The sequence below is a fragment of the Cherax quadricarinatus genome, chromosome 86 (assembly GCF_038502225.1).
Source record: "Cherax quadricarinatus isolate ZL_2023a chromosome 86, ASM3850222v1, whole genome shotgun sequence".
NCBI classification, from domain to species: domain Eukaryota; kingdom Metazoa; phylum Arthropoda; class Malacostraca; order Decapoda; family Parastacidae; genus Cherax; species Cherax quadricarinatus.
The window spans coordinates 12756158-12770960 of NC_091377.1; the positions used below are offsets into that span (position 1 = coordinate 12756158).

At 37.9% G+C, this 14803-nt stretch overlaps 1 protein-coding gene across 1 annotated transcript in view; it reads right to left on the minus strand.

The window, feature by feature from the left end:
• LOC128703044 (protein FAM200C) overlaps positions 1 to 14803 on the minus strand; it is a 165282-nt gene that overhangs the window by 15210 nt on the left and 135269 nt on the right. Inside the window, exon 9 of the mRNA XM_070103649.1 lies at positions 6556 to 6677. Coding sequence (XP_069959750.1) covers positions 6556 to 6677 — 122 coding nt within the window. The remainder of the gene's footprint in view (positions 1 to 6555; positions 6678 to 14803) is intronic.

Consider the following 14803-nt stretch of genomic DNA (forward strand, 5'->3'; position numbering starts at 1 on the left):
AGTCACGGGTGTTCTGGAGTTTGGAGCATTTTACAATGTAGTGTATTTGTGTATTGCTCCAGTCATGGTATTGTGCCTTTTTTGTTATTTAGTTAAGAAAGACACAATAAACTAGCCACTATTGACCCCAGGATAGTTACGAAGTGCACAATCAACTAGCCACTACTGTCCACAGAATAATATGAAGTTCACAACATACTAGCAACTACTAATCACAGGATAATTATAAAGTTTGCAATAAACTAGCAACTATTAATCACAGGATAATTATGAAGTGCACAGTACACTAGCAACTATTAACCATAAGATAATTATGAAGTTCACAATAAACTAGCAATCACTAACCACAGGATAGTTTTATGTTAGGTCATAAGAGGTGTACCACCTACTAGTTATCATCAGTAACGTAAGATCACCCTCAGGAGAGTTATCATTTATCTTACTGCAAATATTAATATCACTGCAAAGATCAGTTATATTACTGCAAAGATAATTCCAGAAATACTTGTGCAAACTCAGTGTGAATGTCTTACAACACTTGCAGGTACTGATGCATGGTGGTCATTGATACACCTCAGTGAAGGTAATTGTAAATTTCATTGAAAAAAACATTATGGAGTATTTGTTTAATGACCAAATTTAGACATGGTTTTTTTTACCCCTCTCTTAATGGTAAATTTTTTGGGTTGACACACACTGTTTGTGGTGTTTTTCTGGTTAATTGCTGTGTGTCAAGTTTTGTTCATATATTTTGGTTCACAATAAATTTTTATTCACGATATTTTTATATATTTTATTTATGATATTTTTTTTATATACAGCAGATCATTATATTACAAGTTAGTTATATTCCTGAAAATGCCATATTAGATAAATCAGTGTTAGATAAACTGAAGAATTCATGGGAAAAATAGGGTCACACTCCAGGAAGCCCCAAAAAAGCCAAACAACTTTTTTTTAGATCTCCAGATTTTACAAAAATAAAAATAATTATGTAACTGTTGTTCACTGTCGTGACATATTATGTTTTTTTTCTGTTGCTTAAGGCTACAAATGTAACAGAAATAATAGTATTTCTTACCTTAAATTGTGGGTGCTGGTGTTTGTGGATGATTGTGAAGAGAGTGGAGAGTTATACTGTGGCCCTACTGGGCTGAGGTGGACGGTAGAGGTTCTGGTACTGAAGTCAATGGTTGTACTGGAGTGTGCATAAATTCTGTAATGGATCTCTGGGCTATTTTACCGTGCAGTACATTATACAGCTGAAAATAAGGCATCAGCTGCACCAGACACCGTTTCAGAGCAGTGCGTCTAGAATTGTCAGGGTCATCTTCAGTGAAAAACTCTAAGTCAGTCCAGTTAGTAAGTAAAGTCAGTAATTAAAAGTAAAGTCAGTAAGTCAGTCAAGTAAGTTAACCCTTTCAGGGTCTGTGCCGTAGATCTATGGCTTTACGTTGAGGGTCCAAACCGTAGATCTATGCCATGAGCTCAGCTCACTCTGATAAGCTGTGAGCAGTAAATCTGGGCCTAGATATGAGAGAATACATCTGTGTGGTATGTGTGCACCACATAAAACAAATCCTGCAGCACACAATGCATAATGAGAGAGAAAAAACTGAGACCGTAATTTTCGATTAAAACAGCAACTTTGCAGTGTTTTTTCGTATGTTTTTATAGCTGTATTTGCGATTTCTTGGTCTCATTTGATAGAATGGAAGATATATTACAGAAATAGAGATGATTTTGATTGGTTTTAGTCCTGGAAATGGCTTGAAACTGAGCTCAAAGTAGCAGAAATGTTAAATTTTTGCTGATGTTCAAGAGTAAATAAATAACCTCACACGTCTAATACACGCCAGCTGGTGGGTCTAATATATATTCACAAATGTGGTAATATTATTTATACAATTATTACAATATTGCATAACAGTAAATTTTCTATTTTTTTGGTTTGAATAAAAATTCATTATGTGAATAAAAAATCAAAATGGAATTCATTTAAAAAACCTGAAAATGTAACTAATGAACAGAGGAAATGTTAGTTTAGTGCCAGGAATGCCTGCATTGTTTATTCTGGACCCTATTTTGAAATTAAAATATTTTGAACTTTGCATTAAATTGGCCAAATTACCAATTTCCGATCACTTTATTTTGTAGTTGAAACAGTTGACCTGGCGATTTCTTATGCTCAATCGATAGAACAGAAGTAATACTAGTGAAATAGGTACTCAGACAAATAGAGAAACTAAAACCTAACAAATCCCCAGGTCCTGATGAACTGTTTGCAAGGGTGTTAAAGGAATGTAAAGAGGAACTTAGCATACCTTTGGCTAATCTTTGTAACATATCACTACAAACTGGCATAGTGCCTGATAAGTGGAAAATGGCAAATGTAATGCCTATTTACAAGGCAGGTGACAGGTCCTTGGCTTCGAACTATAGACCAATAAGCCTTACCTCCATAGTGGGAAAATTTATGGAATCAATAATTGCCGAAGCAATTCGTAGCTATCTTGACAGGCACAGATTGATTAATGATTCTCAACACGGTTTTACAAAGGGGCGTTCCTGTCTTACGAATTTACTAACTATTTTCACTAAGGTGTTTGAGGAGGTAGATCATGGTAATGAATATGATATTGTGTATATGGACTTCAGTAAGGCTTTCGATAGAGTTCCACACCAGAGGCTATTGAGGAAACTTAGGGCACATGGAATAGGAGGAGAAATTTTTTCCTGGGTAGAGGCATGGCTGACAAATAGACAGCAGAGAGTTTGCATAAATGGGGAGAAATCAGAATGGGGGCACGTCACAAGCGGTGTTCCTCAGGGGTCAGTGTTGGGCCCGCTGTTGTTCACAATTTACATAAACGACATAGATGAGGGAATAAATAGCGACATAAGCAAATTTGCTGATGACACCAAAATAGGCAGTCCAATTCATTCTAATGAGGACATTAGAGCACTCCAGGATGATTTGAATAGACTGACGCAATGGTCGTTGAAGTGGCAGATGCAGTTTAATATTGACAAATGCAAAGTTCTAAATGTTGGACAGTTAAATAACCATGCCACATATAAACTAAATAATGTAGATCTTAATACATGAAGGTAATAAAACAAAAAGTACGAAATTTGATGGAAAATTGACGATATTATGCTCTCGCGAATTTTGATGTGTCAGCGATATTTACGAATCGGCGATTTTGCCGACTTTGACTCCCATTTTAGGCCAATTACATTATTCCAATCAACCAAATTCTTAGCTATTTCACTAGTATTACTTCTATTCTATCGATTGAGCACAAGAAATCGCCAAATCAACTGTTTCAACTACAAAATAAAGTGATCGGAAATTGTTAATTTGGCCAATTTAACACAAAGTTCAAAATATTCCAATTTCAAAATAGGCTCCAGAATAAACAATGTAGGTATTCCTGGAACTAAACTAACATTTCCTCTGTTCATTAGTTACATTTTGAGGCTTTACAAATAAATTCCATTTTGATTTTTTATTCACATAATGAATTTTTATTCACACCAAAAAATAGAAGATTTACTGTTATGCAATACTGTAATAATTGTATAAATATCATCACCATATTTGTGAATGTATATCAGACCCACCAGCTGACGTGTATTAGATGTGTGAGGTCGTTTGTTTACTCTTGAATATCGGCAAAAATTTAACATTTCCGCTACTTTGAGCTCAGTTTCAAGCCATTTCCAGTGCTAAAATCAATCAAAATCATCTCTATTTCTGTAATATGTCTTCCATTCTATCAAATGAGACCAAGAAATCGCAAATACAACTATAAAAAACATACGAAAAAACACTGCAAAGTCGCTGTTTTAATCGAAAAATCATGATTTCAGTTTTTTTCTCTCATTATACACAGTGTGCTGCAGGATCTGTTTTATGTGGTGCACACATACCACATAGATGTATTCTCTCATATCTAGGCCCAAATGTACCACTCACAGTTTATCAGAGTGAGCTGAGCTCATGGCGTAGATCTACGGTTTGGACACTCACCGTAAAGCCGTAGATCTACGGGACGGACCCTGAAAGGGTTAAATTGAATTTTGTGCGGAGATTTAAAAGCTCGTGTGAGTGTGAGTTTTCATCAGAGCTGCCTCCTGGTGTTATTACTGCAACAATATTATTTGCTATATTCCTCCATTTTAGGTGCCTTAAGTTGAAATCCCACAGGAGCAAGATGTTGGGTGCAGGAGCTGGAAGATTTTCCAGACAGTAGTCAATTTTTAACAGCTGTTCCTGGAATTGCTGGGATGTTGCATCCGGAGGCTTGTAGACTACCACAATGACAAGATTTTGGTTCTCGACCTTTAATGCTAAAACTTCCACTACATCATTTGAGGCATTAAGCAGTTCTGTGCAAACAAGTGACTCTGCAATGTACAGGTCAACCCCCCCTTCCTTTTGCCTGTTCACTCTGTCACATCTGTATAGGTTGTAACCTGGGATCCATATTTCGTTGTCCGAGTGATCCTTTATGTGGGTCTCAGTGAAAGCCACGAACATTGCCTTTGCCTCTGCAAGCAGTCCACGGATGAAAGGTATTTTGTTGTTTGTTGCTGGCTTTAGACCCTGTATATTTGCAAAGAAGAATGTCATCGGACTGGTGGTACTGTTGGTACTGTGGGGGGGGATTTTTTTTTCCGGCATTAGTATCTGTATCTGTTGGTTTGGAGTGGAGGCCATCGACTGTGGTTCCACTCCAGGAATGACTGGATTTGGTGTACGATTTCTGCCATTTCCTGCCAGTTTTTTTTCCTTCCTGTTGTCATTGATTAAATACCACTTGTTCATGGTTACAATATGTTAATATATATGTATGTGCGTGAGTGTGTTGGTGTGTATGTGTATGTCCAATCAAATTAATGTCTGCATAAATAGCTCATTAAGACCGTAACCAGATCTAAACATATAAATAGTTCATTACCAGTGTAACTTGTTCAGCTATCAAAACTTTGTGACCCGGTTCCTAGACCTATTATGTACCTCCATAATGTTGAGGTACAGTCCCTGGACCCATTATGTGCTTCTGTAATCTTTTGACTACCAATCACACCATGGGTATATGTGCATAATAAAAATGTTAAACTAAACTGTTAGTGCTACTGGTCTGTAATTTTGTTACTGCTCTACTGCCTGTTTTATGCCCAGGAGCTGCAGCTGGCAGATAATGTCTGCACCTTCTAGGGCTTGTTATATTTCTTCTAGACATAAGCTCTTTCTCCATATAACACTGAGTGCTCATACTAGTGACATTTTGCACTTCTTCATAAAAAAGAGACTCATGAATTCTGCCCAGGTGTGCATAATTGACATTTGTTTCCTATGCAATTTCCACTTAAATTTCATTTAGTATTACTGGACATAGATTCACACTGATAAGAACATAAGAAAGGAGGAACACTGCAGCAGGCCTGTTGGCCCATACTAGGCAGGTTCTAGTTTGCTTCTAAGATTTCGCTTATTTTATTCTCGTCTGTGTATGAATTTCCATTATTGGAAATCTGAAGCAGATCAGATCATGTGTTCTCAAGTTATAAACGAAAACCTTGATGAAAGAAAAGAAAATCACTTAAAGATACCTGTTCATGGATAGTTAACTAGCCATTACCATCGAAGTGATGGATGTGAGGGCATGATTCTCATTAACAAATTTGAGAGCTTTAACTCTTTCCCAAAGAAAGTAAGAAATTAAGAAATGTGTATCTCTCAGTGAATTTTTGGACCTGGAAGAAGGTGCTTCCTAATCATTCTCAATTACTCGCAAATAGGAATGGCGACTTTTCCAACTCGCTTTCAAAAACTCATAAAAATTAAGAAAGTTGGGCAAAATTCATAAGAGATTTTAAAAAGGTCTTAGAAATGGCCAATCTATAACATAGTAGAAGCACATCCAACTCAATCCAATATTTTGATAATGGAATGCATTGTTTTGTGACTCAAAATCATAACGACATGAATGCAAACAAATCATAGAATGGGTGGGGTTCAAACCCCATCCATTCGATTATTTGTTCTTCTTCTTTCAACACACTGGCTGTATCCCACCGTGGCAGGGTGGCCCAAAAAGAAAAACAAAAGTTTCTCTTTATAACTTTAGTAACGTATTCAGAAGAAGGGGTTACTAGCCCTTTGCTCCCGGCATTTTAGTCACCTCTTACAACATGCATGGCTGATGGAGGAAGAATTCTGTTCCACTTCCCCATGGAGATGTAATAACAGATATGTAGGCAAGAAAAAATTACAAGAGAAACAGAAGCTGTCTGTCCTGACCCAAACAAAATTTGATAATGATGGTGAAAGTGTGCTTCTTTTTCAGATCACCTCATGTTAGTGGGAAACAGCCAGTATTAAAAGAGATACAGGGTAATTACAGTATGTACAGATTGGCATAGCTCCAAAAACACAACTCCAGGGAGATATCTGTTATCTATCACCAACAGTGGTATCATAATGCATAGAAAGGTAATATAATTGCACCTTATAAAACACTGTCACAGACAAATTTAACCTACCGGTTATCTTCATAGAGATGAGCATCAGCAAGATTTATGTGGTTAGCTATAACTCGGTGTTCCTCCAGTGAGTATGTCCTGATGAACTTCTTCCCACACACGTAACACTCGCTCTTAGCTGTCTGATGAGAAAGAATGCACATTTCTTACCATAAGATTCCCAAACACTGTAAGAGACAAGGTAGTCCATTTTGAATGCAACACACTTAGCTGTCTGATGAGAAAGAATAAACATTCTTCATTATATCAGTTTAAAGCATACTTAAAACTGTATAATGATCATTTACCTACCTCATTTTTGTACATTAAAAAAACTGTCTGGTCTTAAGTAGTCTGTAAGCATTGGGATTAGTCTGCCTGAAATGCACATGCATACTAGTGGCTTTCTTTTGTGCTTAACAATATTATATTACATGTAAACTACATTTTGTAATACTGCAGAAATAAATAAAGTTTGTTTTATAAGATTCGTAAACTTCATAATAGAAAAGGTAGCCTATTTTGAATACAGAATGATTTTGAAATAAATTAGGCTTAATATATTGTCCTAGGAATATTTAATTTTGTAGAAATGCAAAGTTATTTTTTTTACCAAAATTACCAGACCATATTTAATGTATGCAAGCTTCTGAGAGGCACATATGGTGTGTAAGAATAATTTAGCAAACTAAATGAAGATGTCACAAAGGATGGCTAAGTTTACAACAGGGAGGTTCAAAGCTTGTGGTTTACAACATAAGGTTCAAAACTTACGGTTTACAACTTATGGTTCAAAACTTGCAAACAGTTTGCAGTCATCACGTTTCATTTTACAAACTATTTGTTTACTGAGAAACAACAGTAGAAGAAATGATTAAGCTTCACATACATTTGTACTGCAGATCAGTGGTTGAAAATTTTAATTACTTTCCCATGTAAGGAATAAACAATGTAAATCTATCTGTAGCCTCTTAAAAAATTATTATTATTATTCCAGTAGACTGTCAATTAATATGCGATCTGGTTGAAAACTTGCAACGTATTTTTTATAAGTGTAGATGTAAGTGTAGATGTAAAATAGAAAGAGACAGGCGCTCCCTTTACAGGCGACGGAAAAGAATAACAGAGCGGCTAAAAGAGGTCAATATATCTGAAATGCGCAGGGAGACACTGGTCAGAGAAATAGCAAGCATCGAACTTAAGCTAAAGAATCCTTTAAGGAGTCAGGAATCGCGGGAAGAACTAAAAGCTATAAATGAAATCGAAAGAAACCCAAAGTATTTCTTCTCCTATGCCAAATCAAATCGAGAACAACGCCCAGTATGGGCCCCTACTTAAACAAGATGGGTCCTACACAGATGACAGCAAGGAAATGAGTGAGCTACTCAAGTCCCAATATGACTCAGTTTTTAGCAAGCCGCTAACCAGACTGAGAGTCGAAGATCAAAATGAATTTTTTATGAGAGAGCCACAAAATTTGATTAACACAAGCCTATCCGATGTTATCCTGACGCCAAATGACTTCGAACAGGCGATAAATGACATGCCCATGCACTCTGCCCCAGGGCCAGACTCATGGAACTCTGTGTTCATCAAGAACTGCAAGAAGCCCCTATCACGAGCCTTTTCCATCCTATGGAGAGGGAGCATGGACACGGGGGTCGTCCCTCAGTTACTAAAAACAACAGACATAGCCCCACTCCACAAAGGGGGCAGTAAAGCAACAGCAAAGAACTACAGACCAATAGCACTAACATCCCATATCATAAAAATCTTTGAAAGGGTCCTAAGAAGCAAGATCACCACCCATCTAGAAACCCATCAGTTACACAACCCAGGGCAACATGGGTTTAGAACAGGTCGCTCCTGTCTGTCTCAACTACTGGATCACTACGACAAGGTCCTAAATGCACTAGAAGACAAAAAGAATGCAGATGTAATATATACAGACTTTGCAAAAGCCTTCGACAAGTGTGACCATGGCGTAATAGCGCACAAAATGCGCGCTAAAGGAATAACAGGAAAAGTCGGTCGATGGATCTATAATTTCCTCACTAACAGAACACAGAGAGTAGTCGTCAACAGAGTAAAGTCCGAGGCAGCTACGGTGAAAAGCTCTGTTCCACAAGGCACAGTACTAGCTCCCATCTTGTTCCTCATCCTCATATCCAACATAGACAAGGATGTCAGCCACAGCACCGTGTCTTCCTTTGCAGATGACACCCGAATCTGCATGACAGTGTCTTCCATTGCAGACACTGCAAGGCTCCAGGCGGACATCAACCAAATCTTTCAGTGGGCTGCAGAAAACAATATGAAGTTCAACGATGAGAAATTTCAATTACTCAGATATGGTAAACATGAGGAAATTAAATTCTTCAATGAGTACAAACAAATTCTGGCCACAAAATAGAGCGAACACTCAACGCCAAAGACCTGGGAGTGGACTATGTCGGAGGATCTCACTCATGACCATAACATTGCATCAATCGTATCTGCTAGAAAATGACAGGATGGATAATGAGAACCTTCAAAACTAGGAGGCTAAGCCCATGATGACACTCTTTCAGGTCACTTGTCTCATCTTAGGCTGGAATATTGCTGCACTCTAACAGCACCTTTCAAGGCAGGTGAAATTGCTCACCTAGAAATGTACAGAGAATCCTCACGCATCGTATAACGGAGATAAAACACCTCAATTACTGGGAGCGCTTGAGGTTTCCTAAACCTGTATTCCTGAATCCAGGAGGGAGAGATATATGATTATATACACCTGGAAAATCTTAGGAGGACTAGTACCGAACTCTGGGCATACCTAAAATCACTCACTACTTAAAGCAAAAGACTTGGTAGACGATGCACCATCCCCAACAAAGCAGGTGTCACTAGCACGTTAAGAGACCATACAATAAGTGTCAGTCTTAGACTGTCTCAACTGCCTCCCAGCACACATAAGGGGATTACCAACAGACCCCTGCAGTCTTCAAGCTGGCACTGACAAGCACCCCAAAGTCAGTTCCTGATCAGCCGGGGTGTGGCTCAGACGTTGGTTTTTGGGGAGCCAGCAGAACAGCCTGGTGACAGCGCGATCCCCCAGGAGGCCTGGTCAAAACGCCGGGGCGTTTTACCCCAAATCCTCCAGGGAAACCCAGGTAAACGATATTTATAATTTAGTATAGAATAAATTTAGTAGAAACTGTGAAATACAGCAGGTTCTTTTCCTATCTTGCAGAACCCAAGGGGGGCCATGTTTTCAGGGGAAAGGATAGCCCAGTCTTAATTTACAAACCTCCCACATTATTCTCCATGAGTACTACATGTCCCATACCATACTCAGCCTGAGTTTGTGAATCAAAATTTTATCTTTCATCATCCATTTTGTCTATGGATAGAACCATGGCACCCAAGAGGAATGTGAATGATGTTGAAAAAGGGGGTACAGGGGGCACCCCTTTTGGGTGTTCTGTGTTTTCACTGGCTTCAAGTGAGCCACGTTCAGGGTGTTTGGTGCTTTTTTTATTTTTCCACTGTGTTAAACAGTTGATAAGGTGGGAGATGGAGCCCTATTTTAAGGGAAGTATCGATGTACTGTGTGTTTATCTTTCTTAGTTTTTTATGCCTAGCTGTATTGAGCATTTAACCCCTTTGACTGTCAACCCAAAATCCTGAATTTCTGGTGTCGAAAATTTTTGGAAAAAAAAAAAATTTTATGAAATGCTAGAGAATTTTTCCCCCATGGTAATAAAACCCAAAAAGTAAAAATTTTGATCAAATTTTAAGAATTACACTTCGGTTAGCATCCAAGATATATGCATCGATTTTTGATTTTGAGCCCTTTTTTCGCCAATTCCACTGTTCCAGTGACCAAACTAAAGCATTTCTTTAGAATTTCCCATTTTTCATCAATGAGTAAAGGAACTGTCCATTTACTGATTTCAACACTAATTTAAAAGGTGATATTGGCAATTGCCAATTTCATTAAATTAAAAAAAATGCCAATTTTAAAAAGGTCCAAAAAAACAACAGACATTCTTGGATTAAAAAAATATCCCTGTTATTGTCACATCTCCATTTTTTATATTACCTTTTTTTTATTTTTATTTTTATTCACACAAAAAAAAAGAAGATTTACTATAGACTATGCATTATTGTGAAAAAAAAATAATATCAGTACCCAGTGAAAAATAAGACCCCATTAGGATTGATGTGTGGGTGATTTGTTACCCAACATTGGTAAAAAACAAACATTTCGCTACTTTTAGCTAATTTTAAGGGGCATCAGAGACTAATCAAAATCATCACTATTTCTGTAACATGTTTTTATTCATAAACAGACCAAGAAAACGAGAATACAACCATAAATTTGGGGAAAAAACACCCAAACGGCATTTTAATCCAAAAAATGGTCGAGTTTTTTTTATTATGCACGCCATGCAGGATTTTTTACGTACACGACCCACAGACCCATTTCTCCCCCATGGGCCTACCAGCTTTTTCCCCCTTGATTTGAAGCCGCTTAAATTATTGAGTATATATACGCCCAAAACACTGGCTCATAAGACGATAAAACGCAAAAGCCAAAGACATTTTAAATGATTAAATGAAAACACTCTTTCCACTCACTGGAAATTTTTTACTTGGGCAGGGGGTAAAAAACCAAGATGCATCAAACGGGCCTTGAACAAGAGGGAACTTTGGTTTTGGAAGAAAATCAAGATTTTAAATAACCTTAAGATGATGCATGTGTAAAAAACGATCTGAGGCTAGGGTATGAATAAGGCATCAATTCATACTGGTCCCCGGTCCCCAGCATGTAGACTCATACTGGTGCTTCCTCATACACTTAAAAGATGAGGGGAAAGATACAAATCTTTGAATAACCTCCCAAAAGAATAAAGACAAAAGATGAATATGACAAAAAAAATTTCTGAGGGGTTAAGAAAACCAAAAAGGTGTACCAAATTTTTCCAAAAAAGGGGAAAGTCTTATCACAAATTGAACAGTGTTGGGTATAAGGGGAAAGGGCCCGAAAAGATTAGGGTTTGGTTATAAGATTTTTTAGAAAAGGGAAAAAAGGGTTTCTGACATGGGGCTTATTAAAGATGACCCACCCAGCTTTTTAAACCCTCTATTAGGCCCTTTCCCCTGGATTGGTCACCCCCAAAAATTTTGGGTTAAAATTTTTTTAACCCCTTTTTTATTTTCTGAAAAAAGTGCTTGTTTAGTTCTCCTTTTACACCAGCTCAAACGAATAGTTGAATATTAAATTTTTGAAAGTGCTTCTGCTGATCACACAACTACAGGAAATTTTCTGCTGGATTGGAGGAAATTGTTTCTGACGGGTTACTATGGCTACAGCAAGTGTTGAATGACACGCCTTATTGAAAATGCCATTGAGAGCTTACATCAGCCAGAAAGGAAAAAATGCACGGGGTACAAAGCAGCAAGGATCACTACAGCTGTTACAGTTTGCAAACATGTGTTTTTAACTCAAACCCATGTTTATTGCTCCAAGACTCCTCATGCTTTGAAAGATATAGACAAAACCACTCAATAGACCCCTGGCTGTCTTCAAATGGGAGCTGACAGACACCTAGCTGGACAGACCAGTTGGGTTGTGTTGTAGTCGATTTGTGTGTGGTCAGCACAACAGCTTGGCTGATCAGGCCCTGATCCACCACGCAGGCCTGGTCACAGACTAGGCTGGGAGCACTGACCCCTGGAACACTCTCCAGGCATACTCTAGGTATCCCTCTCAAACCATTTGTCAAAGAGGTCAGAGACCTCTATTTGTTCCTGGCTTAAAATCACTTTATTCCTAAAGTCACATTTTACCAGTGCAGCAAGAACCTTACAATCAAGGTCCCTTTATTCTTGAAAATTTCCCTGTACTCATCCAGAACTCTGGCTGTATTCACCACCTGTAAAAGTTGTGTTGTAACCATCAAACACAACAACTTAATACAAACACTGAATTGAGGAATTATTAAGACATTTAGGTGCAACTACACAAGAAAAGAATACAGGAACTTATCGGAGTAATGGATGCTGACTCAGAGCTTGAAGTGCCAGGGTTCTGGAATAAATTTAACACTGCATTTGCCATCAAAATTATGTTAAAAGTAACTGGAATGAAGATACTCTTGAGTTTTTCCTCAGATGAGAGTCTAAGTGCAGGAAACATCTTTAGCTGGTAAGGAGACTGAAGGTGAAGGCTTTGAAGATATGTAGGTAAACGAAATGAACTGTTAGAAGATGATGAGGAAGAAAGAATGTGAGGAAATGTTGGCATAGTTCAATGCACAGATAAAAGGAGAAAGATAACAGACATGGTTTGAGGAAAAAAAACCCCAAAAACCATTAACACCACAACAGTTTGTCAGCGGATCCTTTACTGAAAAAGTTGGGAACTTTTTACTGAAGGGACCATAAAAAATCTACAACACTGCCCCAAAAAAAGGGAACTGAAGCCCCAAAAGAATCACTAGGAAAAACAGATCAGAGACCCATTACGGGAATTCTTTGGGTTTCCCGGTACAACCATCAACATCGGGGGAAAAATCCCAGCCATAAATTTCTTCAAATTTTTAAAATCCCCACCTCAGCTCTGACGGGCGGGGTAGTAGACTGAGGTGGAAATATTCTTTGTAATCTTTTTTTAAAAATTACACATCCTGCCCCAATTTCATTTTGCATTTTGCCCATTTTTTTACTTTTAGGGAAAATTGGAAAACGTTACCATTTTGGGGGAGTTTGGGAAAACGAAAACCCCATTTTTTCGATATTTCCCCAGTTCTTTTGTAACACAATTTTATTATTTACAAGCTGTTTTCGGCCCCAAAAACTACATGGCCCCTCTTTTTTCGAAATTAATCTTTTTCCTGGAGGAGTTTACTAAAAGAAATTTGTTTTCCCGGAATCAATTTCCCAAAAGAAAAAAATTAAAATACAATTAATCCATTCCTTTTTAAAAAAGTATTAAAGAAAAAAATTTTTCATGAAATATACTTTGGAAACAAAAAACAATACAAGGGGAAATGATGAATGAAACATTAACGGCAAACATTTTCCCTTTTTGGGGGAATTCTTCTTAGTGTTGGGAGGGGAGGAGGAGAGGGGTTGGATTTTTTTGGTTTGGGGGGGCCCTTTCCAGAAACCCCTCAGGTAAATTGCTTCGGGGGTTGCTTCTCTTTTTCCTTTTTTTTAATGCCACTAGGACCCCCTTTTTGAAGTCATTATCCGGGTTTTTCAAAGTAACTGTAGAGGGGCTCTTTTTCCTGGTGTCTTTAATTTTCCCCAAAAAATCCCCAAGACTGTCACTTTTTAATATTTCCCCCCTTCTTTTACCACAGGCTTGGCACTAGGAGTTTTTTGGAGCCATGGTGGTTTAATTTAGAAATTGCAAGCACAAAAATGAGGGAATATTATGAAATATTTCGTAGGACCCTTTGAGGGGACCTTCCTCACTGGAAAAATGCCAGTTGGCTGGGTGGGGAGGCCCCCCCAGCTCACACCGTTTTCGCTTCCAAACCCGAACTATTTCACTTTTTCCCAACCTAAAAAAAAGCGAGTCCATGTTTTTGAAAATCCCCGGGTTTGGGCCCCAAATTTTACGTTCCCGGGGTTTTAAAGAGAGGGACCACTGTCTGTGTTTTTGGTTGTAAACTGTAATTCTTCTTTCATTAAACCCTTTGCCATATCCCACCAGAATTTAAAAAAAAAACCCAAATTTTCCCCAGTAATATAAAAAGGAAAGGGGTTCTGGCCCCTTGCTCCCTGCTTTTTAATTAACCCTTTACAACACGAATTTTCCCGGGGGAAAGGGAAATACTTCCCACACCCCGGGGAGGAAAGAGGAAAAAAACAAGAACGGGAAAGAAAATAAAAAAAACCCGAGGGTTTTATATATATGCTTGTAAAATGATGTGTGTGTGCCCCAAAGTGTAAGTAAAGAAATGAGTTCTAAAATCGGGGTTGTTTTGAGAAAAAAAAAGACCCCAACCAATCCTACCATTGTGGAAAACAATTGCAGGTTTCCCGTTTTACACTCATTTCCAGGGGGAGTCCCCGGGGTGGTTGTCTACCAACCTCCCTGGTTTTCGGGTTTATTTTTTTTCAGTGAATTTAAAAACCGAACTTAACCCCTTTTTCCGGGACAAAGTTTTTAAAATTGAAAAGTCTGAAATTCGGGGCAATTTTCCCATAAAAATAAGGAAATAAAATTAATCCGTTTAAAAAACCCAAAAATATTCAAAAAAAAATAAAATTT